Source organism: Oculina patagonica, chromosome 5, assembly GCF_052425735.1.
Source record: "Oculina patagonica isolate OP01 chromosome 5, crgOcupat, whole genome shotgun sequence".
NCBI classification, from domain to species: domain Eukaryota; kingdom Metazoa; phylum Cnidaria; class Anthozoa; order Scleractinia; family Oculinidae; genus Oculina; species Oculina patagonica.
This window is the reverse complement of record NC_135762.1, coordinates 194,154-216,427: the sequence shown is the minus strand read 5'-3', so window position 1 is coordinate 216,427 and position 22,274 is coordinate 194,154. Positions and strand designations below refer to the sequence as shown.

General features: G+C 37.8%; 1 protein-coding gene and 1 pseudogene across 2 annotated transcripts; both read left to right on the top strand.

Annotated features, from left to right (window-relative positions):
- Positions 1–2,974: 2,974 nt before the first annotated feature.
- Positions 2,975–8,355, top strand: LOC144654542 (uncharacterized; annotated as a pseudogene). Its single transcript, XR_013570927.1, has 5 exons — positions 2,975–3,356; positions 4,572–4,689; positions 5,599–5,640; positions 6,342–6,541; positions 6,982–8,355. The product of XR_013570927.1 is annotated as an uncharacterized LOC144654542 (transcript).
- Positions 8,356–10,200: 1,845 nt separating this feature from the next.
- Positions 10,201–17,820, top strand: LOC144654540 (uncharacterized). The gene is made up of 4 exons (XM_078514699.1): positions 10,201–10,697; positions 12,219–12,333; positions 14,191–14,304; positions 15,167–17,820. Exons 1-4 carry the CDS (start codon positions 10,323–10,325, stop codon positions 15,682–15,684), a joined length of 1,122 nt encoding a protein of 373 aa, XP_078370825.1. The 5' UTR covers positions 10,201–10,322; the 3' UTR covers positions 15,685–17,820.
- The last annotated feature ends 4,454 nt before the right edge of the window (positions 17,821–22,274 follow it).

Sequence of the window (22,274 nt, the reverse complement as noted above, 5' to 3'; positions counted from 1 at the left end):
CACTCAAGCTGCGTTTTGTCTAGGCTCTGCGAGGGTCGGATATCAAGACCCAGGATTAAACAAAAGCCACATATACAGTGAATGCTTTCGAATTATATTTGAAGATGAAATACGAAAGAATTTTGCTGTCTTTGACTGAAATTCCACTCGAACTGCGTAGATACGATCGCATGTTGTAAAGCCGATTCATGCAACATTGCTCTCAACGCGATGTAAGTGCTAGTGATTATTTATTCGTGTTTTAGTTACGCAATCCATTGTTTGTGCGACGCTTTTTTATAGATCGCCTTTCAGACACACGTGCGTTGAGATAAGAAAGCTGACATGTCACTTTTAAAATTGTTATATAACGTTTGTAAATGTGACAAGTCACGTTTTTTCCACGAAATCGCAAGTGATCACCCACAGCGGAAAGTAATCCCTTGAGAAATTAAAACAGTCCCTTGAGAAATTAAAAAAGTCCCTTGAGAGTTTACAAATATGTGGTTCCAAATTTTGTCCACTAACCCCTATTCTACCATTTTAGCTTGTACATGTAAACAAGCAAAAACGTCGAAAAAAGGCAAATAAAAATCAGAGAAAATTGTAATGATTTGCAATAAAATGTGTCAGTTGTGTTCACTGGGGTGCAAACAGAAATCAATGAGAGTCTGGATTAAACTTGACCAGTCATCACGTAATTTTATAGGGATAAGTACTGACATTTTTATTTTTTAAAAAAGTCCTGTTTATACATTTTTTTCGGCATTTTTTTCCAAAAACTGATCCGAAAGTGCGACCCACGCCTTAGTGAGTCAGTAGTGTTTAGCTTCATCAGTCAAAATTGTTGCTGCCGGAGCATTCAGCACACATGATTCTTCAAGCAATCGAGAATTAAAACTTTACGTGCTACGTACGCACGTTAATATGCGCACGTACGGGGACGATATTCAGGGAGAAGCCAATAAGGGACCGGTTCCTACAAAGAGCTAATTGTCATTCAAACAGCTGCTTGCCTTGATAACAGCTTCTCGAGTGAAATCCTGCGTTTTCAGAACGACATTTTTCTCCTCTTTCAAATAAGAACACTTTTGTAGTTTTAAATGGAAAGAAATAATCCTAAAGGATTCGTACTCGACTGCCATAAAAGAGGACATCAAAATAAATATAATAAAATTAATAACTTTATTTGCATGTAAGTGCCAATGTATTTAGCACTGTTGTGCTAATTGTGGACATTAAATAATAAACAAATATTGCAAATCGAATATAAACTTGTTAAAAACTGGCAGGAGGTTAACCAGTTGGCTATTTACAAAGCGTGGAGGAGTTGATGTGAGATAAACTAATAATAAAGCCAGGATCCGAACTCTACCCTATTATAAAAGCTAATCGCAAGCAACCCAAGCTAAAGTAGGCTAACCGGTGTGCTAGTTAGGCTAACCGGAGTGCTAGTTAGGCTAACCGAACGCTATTTAGGCTAACCGGAGTGCTATTCAGGCTAACCGGAGCGCTAGTTAGGCTAACCTGGCTCTGATCCTAGCTCGGATCCTGGCTCGAATCCTGGCTCGAAGTTTAGGTATCCTCAGTTGATGTATGTGTTGATCAATGTATTATAAGCGGTAATCGGCTCTTTCGCATTCGGGAGGCCTCCAATTAACAGAAGACAAAAGTTGTTCAAGGTGTAACCAGTGAACAGCCTCCCAGCTCCTCCCGAATAGGGTATCAAAAAAAAACGACAAACAGAGTCTGCCAGAGTCTGCCGACAAACAGAGTCTGCCAGTGGTCAGAGGACGTTTTACTACAGAATAGTCAGTATCTGGAACTCCATGGATAGCTCTCTAAAAACTCTCGAGAATGTATCTGCTTTTAAGTTTTATCTTAAACGTAAACTTGTCAAAGATTTTATAGATTCATAATCCTAGTTAATTAATTTTAAGTATGAATATCATTTTAGAGTTTTTAAGTAGTTTTAAATTATTATTGTATTTATTTCATTGTCTTTGAAAAGCCTCTAGGGGGAAAGCCAATAAAGTATGTATGTATGTATGTATGTATGTATGTATGTATGTATGTATGTATGTATGTATGTATGTATGTATGTATGTATGTATGTATGTATGTATGTATGTATGTATGTATGTATGTATGTATGTATGTATGTATGTATGTATGTATGTATGTATGTATGTATGTATGTATGTATGTATGTATGAGTTCGATCTGGTCCACAACTCAACTGAAGCCCGTTTATAGGTTATTCAAGGTATCAAAATTATCTTGTAATTCAACCTCAAATGGATGTTTTAACACTAAGGAGGACACCATATTATATTGTCCTTCAATATCGATTTCCTTTTGATTTGCTTATCATTTGCTTATGCTGACCATTTGAAGCAAAACTAAAAAACGTTGGAAATTTTGTTTGGAAGGTGTGGCTTTGATTAATTGAGCCGTCAGTGTCTCAGTAGGACGGACAAAATGCATTTATGTTCCAGCACCGACAAGAAATTCGAAAGTTGTTTGCTTCTAGAAGCAACTGTTGTCGGTGAGTATACACGCGGCTTCGGATTCCCAAAAAATTTTCATTTTAAACTGCAAAGGGTACATGCATGTAAATATTTTACATGTCATTTTTTTGATAAAATGAAAAAGAAATAGTGCATACGAAGCGTACCGGTAAGCCAGAAAACACCTGAACTCAGATATCAAATTTCGTTTGAAGAGCGCCGCTTTTAGCTAAAACGTTAACTATACGGTTGAATTACGACAACAACAAAAAACTAAAAAGATTTTTCCTTTAAATATTTCAGACGGAAATATTTAAAGGATAGCAGGGGTCCTTTGCTGTACCTTAGCCAATGTTGTTAGCTGCAGCATTTCACTAATCATTGAGGCTTCTTAATTATTAATCACAAAACCTCTTAATTCAATTCTTTCTTTCCTTCATTTAATGCGCAAAAATTAAAATTCAACGCACGTTACGACTCTGGTAGCTAACCATGTCCAGCTTCATTGCTCGAGCAGAGTTTCTCTTTCTTGTTTTCACCACACATTTGGTTTATCAAGTAGTAAGTGAGGTTTACATTGATGGCTCCAAAGCCTTGAAGCGAGATGCAGGGGACGGTGTGGCCTACGCCAACTTTGCAGCACACAAGTTTCGTTCCCTGAACTTAGCTCCTTTGGACATCGCTTTAGTAAAAGAGCCTCGAGAGTGCGGTAAACTTTGTGTCGATCACTCATCGTGTTTCTCAACTAATCTGGCGGCATTTCGTGATGAAGATGGAAAGATTATGTGCGAACTGTTACCAAGCGATAAATACAACAATTCCGACAAGTTTGTTGAGAACTCAACATTTCATCACTTGAGCATAAAGGTAGGAAAAATAATTGAAAAAGTGAGTAAAAAAATCTCTAAAAAATTAACTGTAAGTATAGGCTGCAGGTAGCCTGTTCCAGGCATTAGGCTAGATGGGTAGCAGGGCGAAAAACGGGATTAAAATTATACTAAAAAGATAGTTCTGGCATATGAAAGGAAAGGGTACTTCTGAGAGAGAAGAAACAAAATATACATAAATAGTTTTGAATAAAAGACGCTTTAACTTTAAGCTAACTTAGTTCTATGTAAGGCGATATGTTTTTAAATCTATTCATTACGTAGACTAAAAAAAAACATTAAACATAAAAAGCTTTTAAGCTTTCATGGTGCCTGTCAAAGTGCCATTTTAATTCTAACCTTTTTCAAAAAGACAAATGAGGTTTGGAACTCAAAAGCAAGTTTTATGCAGGAAGCATTTGAAACGAACAAAAATATGAAAACTGGAGTTCACATGTACACCTGTTGGAAAGAATATAGTTCCAAGCTCAGATCAGAATCATAAACAGGTTTGGTTTTGCCTCGAGAATTTTTTTCGTCGTAAAAAGCTTTGTTTTGATAAGTGTGGACGGCGTCAACGATCCAACTCGCGTCAAGCGAGGTTTTTAATTTGATTCCAAGTAAAAGGCAAAGTTTAGGGCCCAAGGGCTCTGAGCATAAAATTACAGAGCTCAGTTACGTTAAGATCAGCAAAAAGGGCTCCATTGGGCTCCAAGAGGTGAAATGTCATGACTTAATTAAAGTATCAAAAGCCAAAACTTCGTCGCTCTGGGATCCAGAAATATTCCATTAGCCCTTCAGACGAGGTTTCTCGTTAGATGCACTTCAAATTTCAAAGGGAAAAGGACCTGGTACAAGTCTCTTTCGCAGCTGTTGTTTGGGCTCGTCATGCAACGCTTCCTCTCGCACCAACGGCCGTTACTGAGGAGAAGCGTTGCGTGACAACTCAAATAACGGCTGCGAAGGAGACTACCCTTGTGCTATAGTACTCAATTAGTGATACAACGATCTAAACATTTAGAACTTTATTGAATAGTTATATGTCAAGATAGCGAACAAGATCTCTTTTACGAGAGAATGATTTTAATCCAGGGAGATCCACTTGAAGTCACTGGAAACGACCTTAGTAAAGTAAAATTTAAGTAAAGTAAAACGTAGTGGCATTATAATACTCAAATCTACTGACATCAACTCAATTATCTCCCGGTAACAACAGACTCCTTGCTCCAGTGATCCTTGTTTGAACCAAGCAACTTGTGAGGCCAGGTACGAGGACAACGACTATCAGTGCGCATGCGCAACAGGATATGTTGGAAAACACTGTGAAATAGGTATTTTCCTTAATTTAACTTAGGCATCTGGCAAATTCTTTAAGTTTTCGTTGTTAGTTTTACTCGTTTCTGCTAAGTCTTAGCATTCCATGCCAAAGTTTGGAATTCCATTGATGACTCACTTAAATCTAAGAGTCGTGTTTGTTTCAAAAATCTCTTAAAAGAATTGATTATCTCCAACTACTAACTGGTTACATTGATGAACTTTATTTTTTTTTTCTGTGTGTACATACACTTTTCTTTTTTTTTTGTTCCCTGTGTGTGTGTGTGTGTGTGTGTGTGTGTGTGTGTGTGAATGGAAATCGTGTCCCGTTTTTTTATACTGTGTAACCTTAATTGCAATATTTTTTTCCGCTTGGCCCAGCCACTTAGCTCGATTAGCCTTAGCTATTTCTAAGTGGCTGTGCTCTTTTTTTATTGTAAATTTTCCCTCTTGCTTGTATTTATTTATTGTAACTTTTCTGGGCACAAATAAAGATTGTTGTTGTTGTTGTTGCAGTGTTCTTTGGTCATAGATCAGTCTTATAACAGGGGACGTTAAAGAACCCACACACTATTTTAACAATAGAGTGTTTCTGTCGAGGAACTATCGGCTGATAGTTGCCCCGCGGAAATTTGATGTTCTTAAAACAAATATTAGCCCGAGAAGCGAAGCTTCGAGGGCAAATATGCTAGTTTTAAGAAAATCAAATTTCCAAGGGGCAACTATCAGACCGATAGTTCCGAGACAGAAACACTCTATTGTCTTTATTGTTCATCACTAAATTTTCTTCCGCGCGCACATACATAAACAAGCATCGTGAAATATTTTTACTTTTGAGGATAAAAAACTCAATTGAAAGCCGAAATTTAACAAACGAAACAAAACCAGACAAGAAACCCACTAAATGCAGTGAATTTGGTTGGGTTTTTTTGTCTGCAGGCGGCTTGTTTACAAAAAACAGTCACGGGCGGGCACTATCGATCCGGGCATTTTTCACGGGAGGGCACTGGGCTGATAGTGCCCTCCGGTGGACGGGCACTATCGCGTCACGTGTTCAATTTAAACCAATCAGAATCGGAGAAAATTTAGTGGTGAACTATAATCGAAAATAGTAGGCTCCGAAGCTCCCGGTGTTGTGGTCTGGCCTTTGAGACGTGAATAAGTAGGTGTACAGCGCATTTGAACATATACACATGAAAAATGCGCTATATAAATTCATTATCATTATCCCCTCTTGACAGAGTTAAAAGAGCGCTGTATACTGTTTGAGTTATCAAGGTCAAGCGTCGCGTCTTTGTCGCTACGCTGGTTAGGGTTTTATTAGAAATGTCACTCACAGCCTTGTGCTTAACCATGGAAAATAGCATCCATGCCACGGCCATATAAAATCGTAGGATTAGGGATTTATGGGGTGAGCTCCCCGCTTTTATCTGGCGCAGCATACCCCCAGGTAACCGGCAAAGGGTGACTATTGGGTTGATCTCACTTGTCGAAGGCGCGGCCCTGAGACTCATGGACGGGTGGGGCCCACTGCCCACGTATTACATTTTAAGTTCTAAGTTCCAACTTAGATAAAAACACGTGTTTCATAAAATTGCCCGTTGTGGCAGCACTGCAAATCAGAGTAAGATTAGTACGTTAACTGACACGTGAAATCATGTGATGCAGGAAGATGGATTGTACTGGTTGGACCCGGATGGAGGAAGCCATTCAAATGCATTCCAGGCCTACTGTGACATGACGTCATACAATGGAGGATGGACCATGTGTTACACTACTGATGAATATGTCAAACCCAGGACCGAAGTCACATACAGCGCTCAGTTTCCTTATGGAAGTGACGGGTACAGGACGGACTGCAACAACATCCCTGTAAGTAAATCGACCACCTACAAACGTGCAGCTTTGAATTCTATCATCGGCGATTAGAAACAAAACTATAAGTTAGTTGATGGTATATGTTAAACGTGGTTAAGCCCCAACTTACAAGCTACTACACCAAAACATGTATTATAATCCTACCAAGGAGGCACAATCTGTGTTCAATATGTACTCAAAGCTGGTAAATATTACATTGTAAGTAAATCGTACATTTGATACTGTCTCATTTGTAATGTGGAAGGTTCGAGCACGTGCACTGAGACATAACGATTTAGTCAATTATCCAACCCACCACCATCCCTCGACCCACCACCATCCCTTTTGATGCTAAAAAGAAAAACATTTTTTCTTGTTGAAACCTTTTTATCCATTTTCAAACTGAGGCATACTTTTCTTATTTTATTTGTTTGCTATTGTGTCTTGTCTTTTAGTTCACAGACGTAATCTTTGTTGATCACCAAACTGGAAACAAGTAAGCGACGCTTGAACCAGCCAATAACGGCCGCAGTGAACTATGGGAATACTGCTGATACTTATGGATTGTGGGACGGTTTTGGAGCAAGCAATGCGTACTCCTACCAGCTGCTGATCTGCGATAGTTCGACACCTTACGCTGGTTTTTTTTTTCTGGTTACACGGATAGCTGTTTTAAGCGGTGTCCTTATTGGTGCGAGGACAGGAATTCGCCTTATTTCCGCACAGCATCGACTAATAACAATTTCAGGGGCGTGGCTTTTAACACCAATGGTTTTTATCCTAACATCCCAAGTAACAGGCTCATTAGTGTCGGTCTGCGATAAGACTTCACTGAGTTAACCTTACATGTCATAGTTAGTGTAAAATGCAGATTGCAGGCTAAACCTACAAAAACTAACACATGCAAACTGCACAGTGAAAGATGGGGTTAGTCTTCGGGTTGGTATAGGTTAAGGATAAGTTAAGGTTAAGGTTATTGGTGAGGGTTACAGCAGTCTACAGTTTACATTTTACACTGACCATACCTATGACCAAGACGTTTGTTTAATAATATAAACGCACATTGAAAGTAAGTTTGTAGATCAGTTCTACTGGGCTAGGGAACAGGGAGACGTGTGCTTCTTTGACCCTGCGTGTGTATCGGTGAGGGTCACGATCGATAAACTTGACTTGATTCCATAAAGGAAAATGCTCCGTTTCGTTTGCATGCTCCAAAACTGCGGAGGTTTGTGTATGAGCAAGCCGTATGTCTCTGTCGTGTTCTTTTATCCTGTCTTGCATCGCTCTCCCTGTTTCACCTATATATACTTTGCCGCATTCACATGGAATTTTGTAAACAACACCATCTTGTTTGCCTGGTTCTGTAGCAGGACAGATTAAGTAAGATGAAAGAGCCAAAGGTCTCCGGTTAACAGCGTTTAATTCTGGATTGTCCTCCTGCTACAAGTTCTCGCCTTAGCGTATTTGAGAGTGTCCAGAGTCATTCGTCGTGTGTTGTTTCTGATTACATCTCTGGTTATGACTCTGATTGTTACTGATTATGAATCCTCGAGAGCTACAAGGCAGCTCTATTTAAAGGAAAATACTAAAATTAATTACTTTTCACAAGTTTCTAATAACGGAGGCTTTCGTTATACAATTTAGAATAAAAATCAGCGAAAATAAATGACGTTTCGATGAATCGCGGTTCATCATTATCAAATTCTAAAAAAGTCAGATTCTGATGAGTTCAATATATATTAAGAGTGCGTGTGAAAATCTCGTTGCATAAAATTAAAGACTATACAATGTGAATTGTATAGAGTGTTAATTACGAACTAAATAGTTTTGCTTTAATGATGAACCGCGATTCATCGAAACGTCATTTATTTTCGCTGATTTTTATTCTAAATTTTTCACAAGTTTCCGTGCTATTCATATGCGAAAGTTAGGTGTTTTCAGATGTTCCAACTTCCGAGAACAAAGAAAACCGAAATGATGTAATGTTTTCTTTGTTTGTGAAAATTTTTGCAAAGTAAGAAATATTTTAGGAACTAAAACTCCTTACAGGAAAACAATCGGCTAGATCGAAAGCTAGTAACTCAACGAAGTTAGTGTTGTTAAAATATTTCAGTTTACTAACGAAAATTTATATGAAATTCAGCAAAAAGAAAATCACCTGCGAACAAGAAAACCCAAAGGTGTAAACTCTTGCGAGCGAATTTAGTTTTTAATGAGAACTGCAGAACTTATCAATATGCGAAGTTGAGCTGTAAAGTGCGAACGATTCCGCAACTTAATCAAATAATTCGTTTCGGAAAAATTAGTTATCTTGCATTATCGCAGCTGAAAACACCCCTTGCGGAAAGCAATAAGTTTTACAATAAGCTGCAATAGAAAGCAGATTTTAAGTTTGATAAATATCTTTTCTTAAGTGTTCGTGTTTCCTAAGTCTTAAAGTTTACAGTAGCGGTTAACCGAAATTATTTTCAAAGCCAAAGATGAAGTAAAAGGTCGAAACAAGGATTCCTTTTAACAAGCTAAATATGAGCAACCATTCAGTGGCTACGGAAAAGCAGATAAGCTGAAAGATAATCTCAAAGCAATCTGCGACGTGAGTTCTCACCTAGTTGAAACGCGAGTTCACACTTAACTCATAATTGAAATTCTTGTTTTCCGCAGATGAATAAACAATCTTAACGCTCGAGCGCCTACTAAGAAATATACTTTTTAAAATAATCCCAAACTATGCTCCTACATGGTTCTAGGGCGTCTTTCGATCGCACTAAGTGAGACCGAAGAGTTGTGTCAGATTTAAAAACGGTGCGAACGCCTTGTTGTTGTAGGCAGCGGCGAAGAACCTCTGATACACCTTTAATGTAGGGTAAAACCGCAGTAGATTTTAATTCCTGCGTGGGTTCGTTGTTGGCTGTTGATCTTGTGGTCTTTTAGTGAGTTTTCGTATGAATGAAGACGGATATCCGTTAGAAACAAGTACCGACGTGTAAGATTTATCTTCGCAAACTAATAATGTCCGATGTTAGACGTGTTTGTAAATATGTTATGCAAATAAAATTGTAAATATTCGGAATTCATCCTTGAGCCAAAATAAAAATCCTTTAAATGGAGACAATAGTGTTAGGGATTGATTATATCGAAAGCTTCTTGGGTACCAATTTATTTAAGATCGCAAAGACGAAGTTTAACGGCTGATAATTGAAAAAAGTTTTACATTTAATTTGAAAACTAGGAAGAAGGCGACTCTGACAGTGAACATCATTGGAAAACCTTCTTTCTAGTTTACTTTAAATCGGATAAATCTGGATTGAAGTTGAAATTTTAGAAGTTTGTTTAAGAAAGGTGCCGTTTTGCATTGCGAGTTCCACTGAGTGAAAATAGGGACAAACATGCATGAATAATGAAAATAAACTTCAATTATCTACGTTAAGTTTCTATCTGCTAACCAAGAGCAAAAACATTTTTTTGTTCTGAAGGTCCGATGCATGTAAATTTCTTATTTTTATGTTTAGCAGCACGGGTTAATCATTGAAATTGTTGTTTAGATTAATGATCAATACAAGTGAAAAAAAAAAGTTAACTGGTTGTTAGTTCATTTACATAAAACATGACAATAAAAATTGCTAGTTAAATTATTAATCACAAAATTTTCGGCCTTCTGCTCCGGTTATGTCAACCACGAACTCTGTAGCCTCAGAAACCTTCTTCTCGATGTACTTGAGCTAGGATCATTTGAAATCACCAAAATAACCTCCGCCCAGTCCGATACATAACGACCTTTTTGTATCCGTAACTAAGAATGTTTAGCTTATTTGCTCGAGCAGAGTTTCTCTTTCTTGTTTTCACCACACATTTGGTTTACCAAGTAGTAAGTGAGGTTTACATTGATGGCTCCAAAGCCTTGAAGCGAGATGCAGGGGACGGTGTGGCCTACGCCAATTTTGCAGCACACAAGTTTCGTTCCCTGAACTTAGCTCCTTTGGACATCGCTTTAGTAAAAGAGCCTCGAGAGTGCGGTAAACTTTGTGTCGATCACTCATCGTGTTTCTCAACTAATCTGGCGGCATTTCGTGATGAAGATGGAAAGATTATGTGCGAACTGTTACCAAGCGATAAATACAACAATTCCAACAAGTTTGTTGATAACGCTGTGATTCATCACTTCAGCATAAAGGTCAGTAAAAGACAAGTATTTCTAAAAGTTCTGCTTATTTAAATCACCTTAAGTTTGTTTGTTAAAGCTAGGAATCTCATCAGAGGGAGAAAAAAATCCTAATTCTTTACCTTTAATGTGGTTCAACATTAATTTTTTTAGAGCATTTATAATGTTCGTTCATTTTACACCGTCCGCAGTTGAAGAAAGCTCTTTTAAGAGATTAAAATGACATTAAAATGCCAAAAAAACCCAAAAGATTTTCAAAATTAAAGTTGAATTGTTGAACACATCAAAGAGCAGAAGAGCGAAGAGATTTTTTTCATCGTCAGAAGGTCAGAAAAAGAAGTATTTGTAAACCAGTACTGCTCAATTTGTATCAGCTTTGTTTTGTGATGGAGCTTATCAGAGAGATTATCTGTCTTTTTTACGATACCGTACTTTCAAGTTCTTCTGACAGTCGTCAGCAGAAAAAAATTCCCCCAAAACACCAACATTTCTTTTCAAGTAGTTGTATTGTTGAAAACTTCAAAGAGGAGAGCGCAGAGATTCTTTGAATGAAGCATATAAATTAACTAACATCTGCGTTATTTAGATCTTTATTAGTTGCTTCAGTGCCGGTTAATTAGCAAATTCCTCTAATTCTACTATCTTACTATCTTTATTTATTCTTTGCACAATCTTCCCAGCCGAAGAAGTCCTTTAGCGCTCCAAAACGCGAAAAATGTTTATAAGTAGTTGTATTGTTAAAGAAGATCCTTTTGATAGACGCACCAGGTGAATAAGCATCTGCGTCACAAGCCTACGAAGGTTCTCAACAGGACTGCGCGGTCTGGCGTGAAAACTTTTCAAGCATTATGCACAAAAGAATAAGCACCGGCCACGGGTTAGATGGATGAAACACCAAAATTGATCATTTTAGTTTTCGACAGTTCTGGAAAGATCGCATAAAGATGATCATGTGTAAAAAAAATCATATCAAAAGCTTGCTTACTGAGATATTTATGCGGGAAAAACGATTCTAACCATTAATTATTTCTTTTGTTTGATCCTTGTTTGTTGTTTTTAGAAAGAAGAGCCTTCGTTTTATCAATCAACGCGAAATTTTTTTTCACGTCTTGTGCTAAGACCGCAATTACACCGCAGAAAACAATTTCCTCCACATCTCGAAACTAAAATTAAGAGGTAAAAAGTCAATCCTCAAGTTTTCTGGCTTGTTAATCTGAGAATGAAAGATCAAACCTTAGATAATAAGCCCCCCACGGCTTATAAGTTATCATGCTTACAAGGTAACATGACGGATCGTAGCATAACCAAACCAAAGCTTAACAAACCGAACTTAACCTAACGTAACGTAACGTAACGTCCCAGAAAACGTAATATAACGTAACGTAACGTCCCAGAAAACGTAATATAACGTAACGTAAATGAGAATAAGCGGCCGGTGAAATTATCAGTATAAATTATTCAGGACAGAGATAAAATGATTGTGGTGTAGCCTTACATATCTGAACATTAATATGAATGTTTATTGTTTATTAGAGTCCTTGCTCCAGTGATCCTTGTTTGAACCAAGCAACTTGTGTGGCCAACTACGAAGACAATGATTATCAGTGCGCATGCGCCCCAGGATATAGTGGAAAACACTGTGAAATAGGTATTTTTAACCTTATCATTGAATAGGATTTAAGTAGTTGGTAGTATATTAGCAGTAGCAGTAGCAGTAGCAGTAGCAGTAGCAGAAGCAGTAGCAGTAGCAGTAGCAGTAGCAGTAGCAGTAGCAGTAGCAGTAGCAGTAGCAGAAGCAGTAGCAGTAGCTTAACAGCAGTAGCAGCAGTAGCAGTAGCAGCAGTAGCAGCAGTAGCAGCAGTAGCAGTAGTAGCTGTAGCAGTAGCAGTAGCAGTAGCAGTAGCAGTAGCAGTAGCAGTAGCAGTAGCAGTAGCAGCAGTAGTAGTAGTAGCACCAGTAGTAGCAGTAGCAGCAGTAGTAGTAGCAGTAGCAGTAGCAGTAGCAGCAGTAGCTGTAGCAGAAGCAGCAGTAGTAGCAGTAGTAGTAGTAGTAGTAGTAGTAGTAGTAGTAGTAGCAGAAGCAGTAGCAGTAGCAGTAGCAGTAGCAGTAGCAGTAGCAGTAGCAGTAGCAGTAGCAGCAGTAGTAGCAGTAGCAGTAGCAGTAGCAGTAGCAGTAGCAGTAGCAGCAGTAGTAGCAGTAGCAGTAGCAGAAGCAGTAGCAGTAGAAGTAGAAGTAGCAATAGCAGTAGCAGTAGCAGCAGTAGTAGTAGTAGCACCAGTAGTAAGTAGTAATAAATTGCTTTATTTGCAGTACTTAGCAGTAGCAGTAGCAGCAGCAGCAGTAGCAGTAGCAGTAGCAGTAGCAGCAGTAGTAGCAGTAGCAGTAGCAGAAGCAGTAGCAGTAGCAGTAGAAGTAGAAGTAGAAGTAGCAGTAGCAATAGCAGTAGCAGTAGCAGCAGTAGTAGTAGTAGCACCAGTAGTAGCAGTAGCAGCAGTAGTAGTAGAAGTAGTAGTAGTAGTAGTAGTAGTAGTAGTAGTAGCAGTAGCAGTAGCAGCAGTAGCAGTAGCAATAGCAATAGCAGTAGCAGTAGCAGTAGCAGCAGTAGTAGCAGTAGTAGAAGTAGTAGTAGTAGTAGTAGTAGTAGTAGTAGTAGTAGCAGTAGCAGCAGTAGCAGTAGCAGTAGCAGTAGCAGTAGCAGCAGTAGTTGCAGCAGTAGCTGTAGCAGTAGCAGAAGCAGTTGCAGTAGCAGTAGCAGTAGCAGTAGCAGTAATAGTAATAAATTGCTTTATTTGCATGACCGTTACCGTTTACAGTGTTGCAAAAGCATGTCTAAACTAAAAGTAACAAAACGATCCTATTATATCATACTAAAACTTGATTAAGGTACATCGCTTTCACCTGATAAGTAGCAGTAGCAGTAGCAGTAGCAGTAGCAGTACTTAGCAGTAGCAGTAGCAGAAGCAGTAGCAGTAGCAGTAGCAGTAGTAGTAGCACCGGTAGTATCAGTAGCAGTAGCAGTAGCAGTAGCAGTAGCAGTAGTAGTAGTAGTAGTAGTAGTAGTAGTAGTAGTAGTAGTAGTAGTAGTAGTAGTAGTAGTAGTAGTAGTAGTAGGTAGTAGCAGCAGTAGCAGCAGCAGTAGCAGCAGTAGCAGTAGCAGTAGCAGTAGCAGTAGCAGTAGCAGTAGCAGTAGCAGTAGCAGTAGCAGTAGCAGTAGCAGTAGCAGTAGCAGTAGCAGCAGTAGTAGTAGCAGTTGATGTAGCGTATTGCAAATTAAAAAGCATAGAACTTAACCAACTTGTAACAAAATCGTCATAAACATATAATGGAAAGAAAAATAAAATAGTAATTAAGTTGCATCAGTTTGATTTGATAGTATATTATCGCGTAAATAATTTAAAAGTAACAGGCTACAAAGACTGTTACGAGTGGTATCCGCTAAAAGGCGGCTTGTGGTTCGACTGTAACTTTAAATTATTAAAAAAACGACCTCTGTTTCCTTTTGTAGCTCCTATTCCATCCTGTAAGGAAATAGACTCCACTACAGACGGGGAGTACTGGATCGACCCTGAGAAAAATGGAAACCGTTTAAAGGTCTTCTGTGACATGACAACTGACGGAGGTAAGATAACATGGCAACTGTGAAAAATAAAACCTTGGTTCACCTTTTCTTAAACCTCGGACGTACAAGCAAATTCATATCTCCACCGTCGTACAAGAGAGGCCAGGTTTTCGTTCTATAAGGGCACAGCGAAATTATTTTGTACTGTGTAGAAAGCCCACAGCTTCCTCTATTTGAAGACATAACTTTTGTTGGCTTTGACGTCACATGACCCATTAAAGCCTCCATCTTGGATTTCACCATTTTTTTAAAAAATCAGAAAATAACAGAAATTGACCCAAAATCAAGCCAGAATGCTCATGGAATGAGATATCCTCTTTTCAAATTTTAAAAAAAAAACTCATGTCGCGCGGGGAGGTGGAGGGGTGGCATGCACCCCCCTTGTACATCCGAGGGTTAGGTAATTGTGCATTGTGTAATAAGCGCGCACATAAACAAAATGGCGGCGTTTTCCTTGCAGCTTAGTCCTCGAGCGAAATAAATCGTCGCTTTCTCGTAAACGAATACGCAGGCCTATTATTTTTTTTCTCGTATTTTGGGTGTAGCGATCAAATTCTTTCTATAAAATGAATACAGATCAATGTCTATGTTTGAACAATAAATAATCACTGGAAACGTGTACTTTGCCAGTGCTCGCAAGAGAATTATAAACTAAGGAATTATGTGGTATATACAAAACGCTTCTGGTGACCCTGCTTTTATATTTCTAAAATTTCAAGTTCCATTAAGGTGATCAACCAAAACTGTTTGGTTGAAAACTAATGCTCAGTTCTATTTCTGGGAATGACCGTAAAGGTAAAGAATACAAGAAATTTTGTTTAATGTTTTGATCACATGACCATCGAACTTTACATGATTGCAGGAGGCTGGCTTCTTGTCTCCAACGTTGTGATTGACAGCTCGTCCTCCGCACCGCATTTATCAATTGAGACAACTTATCGTGGAATCAGCAATTACCACAACAATAAAATGTTTCTGACGACAAGTGGCATGAATGAACTGATAACACACTCGCCTTTCACTCAAATAAGATTCTACTGCAGTAAACAACAGGTACGCACGTTGCACGTGACCACGCGCACTGACAGCATGGGTGCAGCTGTAGTCCAGTACTTCGCTGGTCAGACGGATGTCCAGCCCGACGCTTGTGGCTCTTTTTTTAGAATGGAGAACGAAAACTCGAGATTAGCACAAGAATGTCACCTTTGGGCAAATGGAAAATGGGGGGCCGGTATAGATCAAGACAGACTATTTCGCTTTACAATTTACAGACATGAGGTTTACTACTGGGTGTATTGGCCAGATGCCACAAAAACCCGCTGCGATGACAACAGCAATGCTGTATCTCCTGGTGATTTTTGGAAAGTCTTTGTTCGCTAAGAACATCACTGTGTATAGACCTCGACGTGGTTTTGACCGCCATTTTGTTGCATAGGAAGTGTTTGTATGTGAATCGAGTGAATATTGAGTGCCAAATTCCAAAATGCAAGTTCCTTGACGAGTAAAACTTTAGAGACAGGGTAAGACAGTAATCTAAAAACGGAAAAAGCGTTTATTAGCTTAAATCTTTTGCCAGAGCAATCTTTATTTTTTGAAATGTAAGTAGCTATTAAATTCAGTATATTTTGTTGGTAAATATTTCCTGGCCTGTAAAATGGCGACCAAAACCGCGACAAGTTCCTTGACACTCCATACACACTCGTCTAATACGATGGGACAGTGAAACTTCTTTTAGGCGTCAATTTACCGTAAACAGATGTGAATTGAACACTTTCGACAGCACCGTTTCTAGCAGTATGCAGTGCCGGACGGATATCACATATGAACCGAGAATTAAGGGCCTAGCTCGCCACCAGTCTCCTTGTAGCTCACTGATTAGGGTATCTGACAGAAAGTCATGGGATCGATTTAAACACGCTCGTTACAACAAAGAATTTTGTTGTAACGAGGAGGCAGCGTGGCCTAGTCGGGTTATATTATTAGGGCGCTACTGGACTTGTAATCCGGTGCCCCAGGGTTCAAATCCTCCCCCCTGCCACTACATGAGTTTGTCTTCGGTTGTCCCAATTCAACTACATTCCATGCTTGTAAACAACCAACTGGTCAGCTTCCTGCCAGATGGGGTTCTTAACAAGTTTCTGTTCGATTTATATTATTTGTTTAACTAATGACATTGTCCTCAAGTAGCACAGCAGTGCTAAATACATTGACACAAATAAAATTATGTATGTATGTTATTACATTTTTCCTAATATATAATTTATTCTTCGCATCGTAGTCAACCAATGTTTTTTATATTCATTGTTCAAAACTACACTTCTTGGGGAACACTAATATTTTCCACGGATAACTTTTCATTGGTACTTGACAAGTTGGAAGAGAAGGCTCTTCACGCTCTTTTCAGTCTTAAAAACACACACAAAAATCAGAAAAGTTTCCCCATTCCTTGTAAATAAAAAATTAAACAATGATTTCTCATAACAGCGAAGCCTGAGGTGTATATACTAAACGTGATTTTAAGTCTTGGGACAGTTCACAGATTGAAAAAATCTCCAGTTCTGTAAAATTTATTTCCGTAGAAGTAAGCAATAAAGCATCAAATGTGGTATGTAGCTTAACTTAGGAGGTTTCCTCGTATTATAGCTATCACTCAGTAAAGACTTAATTACACCTTATATCTTCAAAGTAAGGATCTTTTTTATTAATTTCGACAGTTGTTTATTACTCCGGTAAAAGTAGCGTCTACTCTGTTTTGAGAACGTCTGAGTTTTCTTTCTTATCTAAAGCTAAGATCAAGCACTGTGAAGGCCAAATGCAAAAACAAATATATCTTACATTCACTACATACAATTTAATACTCTAAGAACGTTAGAAAATAGAATATACGTCTTGTTATTTAGACATTACAAAGAAAGACTTAGTGAAACTTAAAATAGGCAATCACAAACTAGTAATAGAAACTGGCAAATACAATCAAATTCCATGGGTTAATAGACTCTGTCGTTCTTGTACAGTTCAAGTGGATCAAATTAAAAATGGAATCCATTTACTTTTTCACTGCACAGAATTCTCAATTCCTACCGAATATTAAACATTCACCTCCAGTAGAAGCTATCAAAAAATTAATGAATTGTCCAGATTATTTTGTGTTAATATTCAGTTGTCAAAATTCATTTTATCAGGCTTCGATTTACGCAATAACATACTATCAAATCAAACTGATGCAACTTAATTACTATTTTATTTTTCTTTCTATTGCATGTTTATGATGATGTTATTAATAGTTGGTTAAGTTCTATGCTTTTGCAATACTATTTATGGTCATACAAATAAAGTTACTCAGTAAACCCATTTACAGTATAGAAGTACACTGTTACAAAGTTGTAATAGGAGACCCACGTAAACGCTTAGGTACGCCGAGAACCAATCAGAAACGAGAAGTTTGTTATAGATACGCAACAGTTATTACATGAATTATTAGTAGCAGGGCAAGCACTTTTGTAAATTGTATTTAATAAAAACAAATAAAGGTTGAAGTTGAAGTTGAATTATTAAAAAAGGTTTTTGTTTACTCACACAACGCAAGTTAGAAAACATATGCTATTGCCGAGTCCGACAACTAAACTACAAAAAATTCCAAATGTAACTACAAAAGTCCAAGTTTAAGTACGAATTGTCCAAAGTTTAACCACGAAAATGTCCAAAATTGTTCGTAAACCACGTTGTTCCAAAAGTCACAAGTTTCAAAGGTAACCAGGCCTTTTCTCAAGGTAGCCTGGCTTTTTTACTGGCAACTCCGCGACATATGCGACAAAATTTTCTTACAGTGCATAAATCGAAGAGTAGTTACTCGCTTTTAAAAATTCGTGAGGCAAAGTTTATTATCTTTATATTATATTATCTTTACCGAATAATTTAAATTTTTTTGTAGATTTGTAATTTATACTTTTTTCTTTTTTTTCTCTATTGTCTTCATAGTTCTACTATTATTATTATGTCATTAAAGATGTGAATATGTTTGCGGAGTTAGTTAACTTATAACTTTCCCTAGCAACCACACCGCGGCATATTCTCAATTTCCCAAAAATTAAACTGTTAAATATTAATACATACCGGAAAGGTAAATAATATACGTACTACTTTCTTGCCGTAATGTAAGGGGGATATTCTTATCTCTATTTTATTTTCCTTTTTGTCTCGTGTTACGTGACGGTCACGTCGTAAACGACGTGACCGTCACGTGACACGAGAATATCCTGTGGATCTGATCGGTCAGGATAGTGCTTTGTGTAAGACCTCACGTAAGGTAACGAAGTGATAAGGTCAGTGTCTTTAGCGTTCCACGGCCTGACTTCATCAGGTAACAAAGAACTAAAGAGTTTATGAACAAGTAAAAAGTGAACAACAACTAAGGAGTGAAGAACTAAAGAATTCTCTTTAGTTGTTCATTTCCTGATGAAGTCAGCCACTATTAGCTTTCTGTACGGTCAGCCCTTCTGTTTTTTATTTGTTCGTATTTATATACATTTTGCTGATAAGATGCATCAGGATGCGGTTCTTCGTATTGTGCGTTTTCTTTTCGAGTTTTAAAAGTGTTTATTTACACATGTGGATCATATAGTGAAAATGTTTGGATTATAACGGATTCGGCTGTTAAACTTTTCTCTTCCCTTTTGAAAAAATAATGGTTTGTGTAAAATGTGATATATTACATGAAGTACTGTCTTTTGTAATGCCGCCAAATCTGATAATCAGATTTTATCGAACTGAATTAAAAAACAGATGTTGTTTTTACTTGACTGATAGTTCTGTTTATTTAAAGACGTCACGTAAGGTAATGAAGTGACAATTACACAAGGTAGGAAGGTAAATTTGTATAGCAGGTTTTGCAGTCAGAGAATAACCTAATTGTCTCCAAAAACATGGTGACGGTGTGGATAAATGTAAACTGTTAGATGATTTCAATTTGCTACAAGATTGTCTGAACGGCTGATGTGCTACAAGATTGTCTCACGGTCTCGTTTGGTCTTCTGCAAGTTTGGTCGTCTCCCTCCGGATAACCTCTTGTTGCTTTTTGACGGACTCAACTCTGGCTGGCTTGCTGAACGGCATTATCTTGTGTTAAACTTGCGTTCGTTTTCAGTTCACTGAGTTTCTGGTTCTTGAGTCCAACAACCAAGCAATCATGTCATCTTTCTGTGGGCCATATTCACAGAACTCGGCTAGGCAATGCAGAGCAGTGATAAAATTCTCACGTTCATTTTGACGTGTCACAAGTTGTTTAAATTTAGCTCGGTTTTTCAGGCCTTGATAGGAAAGAATAAGAGCTTCAAGTGAACACTTTCCTATACGCCATCGGTAGCGAAGTCGAGAATATCATGGCGAGTTTTGCATTCTCAGAGGCAGGCGATGTAAAGCGTACGACGTGGTCAGAGGAAAGTTTGACAGTCATTTCGTAGCAAAGAAGAACATGATCTACGACTACGATAACGCTTTAATCTCTTTAGCCAGCACGACCATTCTTCAGGTTTACAGAAATTTAACGGTTTTGGTGCCTTAACTGGTAACAGAGGCTGATTTAGCTGCGACTTCTGCAGCTCCCCACGCGCTCGCCCTGGCGCCTTCTGTTGGCATCGTTGAGGAGAATAGGCGATGGATGACTGTATCGAACTGTAATGACGACTGCAGTGACGAGGACCAGGTACATAAAGTAGGTTAGGCTACTTTTGACTTTCGACACAATGTTATGTTGGCGGAACGATTCGAAACGATCCTTTCCGTGAACACATAAACTAAACGCAGTGGTTAAAGTGCTACTATGATCAAATTTTCACCCCTTGAAATTTTAAGTGTTTCATAGAGTATTTAACGAAAGATTCAAAATGACGTTTACCGTTTTGAAATATCTTTTTTAGTTCCAGAGATATTTAAGCTTAAAAAAATCGTAAAATATGCAAATTAGAGGATTGATGACGTCATCTACTCAACCCAATTTTATTGCAAGTACAAAAATTGAGTTTTCTCGGTCATTTTTCTGCAGAGGCCGATGAAACTTGGCAAACTAATAGTTCTGCGGGTGAAACACTTACACACTTAATGAAATTATGTTACCATGGCAACTAACTCTTTTCCAGTCCCCCCAATTTGCTTTTAATGTTTTAGAATTTTTTAGTTCGAAAAAATAAAACTCAGCCAAGACGCCTGCCTAATCCATTCATATGCTTACCAGAGCACGCATGTTAAGTATCATCGGCAAATATCGAAAAGAAACGCCAGAATTGGCCAGAAAAGCCTTTAGCATCGAGGGATCTGGAACCTAGTTTGTTGCCATGGCAACCAAATTGTTAAGTTCTTATTGTGTAACACAACTAGCAAAGTGTTACTGCAAAAAAACAGAGAGTTCCGATACAAATTGGCTGAGATATCACTATCTTCATATTTGATCAAAATTTGGTTGAGTCTATGACGTCACAACTTTGCTAATTTGCATATTTTAAAAACTTGAATATCTCTGGAAAGAAAAGAGATATTTGAAAACTGTAAACGGCATTTTTCTTCTCATATAGAGTTCTTGTTAATATTTTAAAACGGCCACGAAAGGAAATAGGCGAATTTCATCGCAGTAGCACTTTAAAGCATATTTTTAAATCAATCAATCAGTTCAAGCAACTCAAGTTACATGTTATCTAAGTCAAAACACTTGAAGCTACTTGAGGAGAACTTTCGAGAAGCCTGAGTTGTCTTAGATTGCATTACACAACAAAGATGAGAGCTGTTGTAAAAAGCTGTTTAATTAAAATTAAACAGCTTTTTACAGCACTTAATTAAAATTAAGTGTTTGCCTTTGAAGTGACATTGATGGCCAATTTATCGTTAAGGCACCTGTATGCTTTGATATTTTATTTTTTGGTTGGCATTGCTGAAGTATGGGACGGGTTGCATGACCTGTGTCGACCTTGCATTAGAGAATAAATCTGTTTTTTACTGGATGAACAATTTTACTCAAATTTCTGTCTGCGGTGAAAAAAACTGTTTTAGTGTGCTAGGGTCTCAATTACACATATGCCAAACAATGCGTCAAGGAAATATTTAATTTATCACGCAAACAAAACTGAAACATGGAACATGGAACAGGAAAAGACTTGTGGATTTTTGTGAATTTCTTGTGAAGTTTGCGGTTTATCGTAGTTTATTAAAATTCCGGCGTTATCAGGGAATTATGTTATCAGTGTTATGCGAGGAATCTTCAGCTTTAATAATAGCTATGTCATAGGATTGCGTGAATTACCGTTTGTCATAGCTAGGATTGCGTGAAGTAGTGTTTATTAAAAGTATACGGTAAATAATTGTTTGATTTTTTGGGAGATATGTAAACTTCATCTAAATAGCGTTGAAAACCGAATTTGCTATTGAATGCTACTTTTTTGTTTGAGTTATTGTTAACCGAAATTTCAAGCAGCCCGACGTAAGTACAATTTAGTACATTTAGTCACAGCAAATGCTTCCAAATGCTTACATTTAGTAGCCTGTTTTTTAGGGGAGCGGGACGGCTGTACACAGGCTAACATTTAGTTACAGAAATGCTTCCGATGTTTTTTGGAGATAGGGAACAGCATCTGCTAAGTTCTTTAATTAAACCTTTTAATACTATTTAACTTTAATATTTTGTGCGATTTTCCCGCTTTTGCAAGCTGCTCTGAGTAACAACTTGCGGCATATGAGTGTGTAAATTCTGCTCTATATTAGCTCGCGAGATCATTGTTTGATTTTTAGGGAGATATGGAATATTCATCAACTATATTTTTATTATTTTATGACGATTGTATACAACATTGAATATGATATTGAATGCTGTTATGCTATTGCAACTATTAAATTTGTGTCTACTTTCAAGAAATACGACAAAATTACACTTTAGCATTATATAGTAGCAGCGAAGGGTTCACATTATGTTACGTTACAGTGTATTA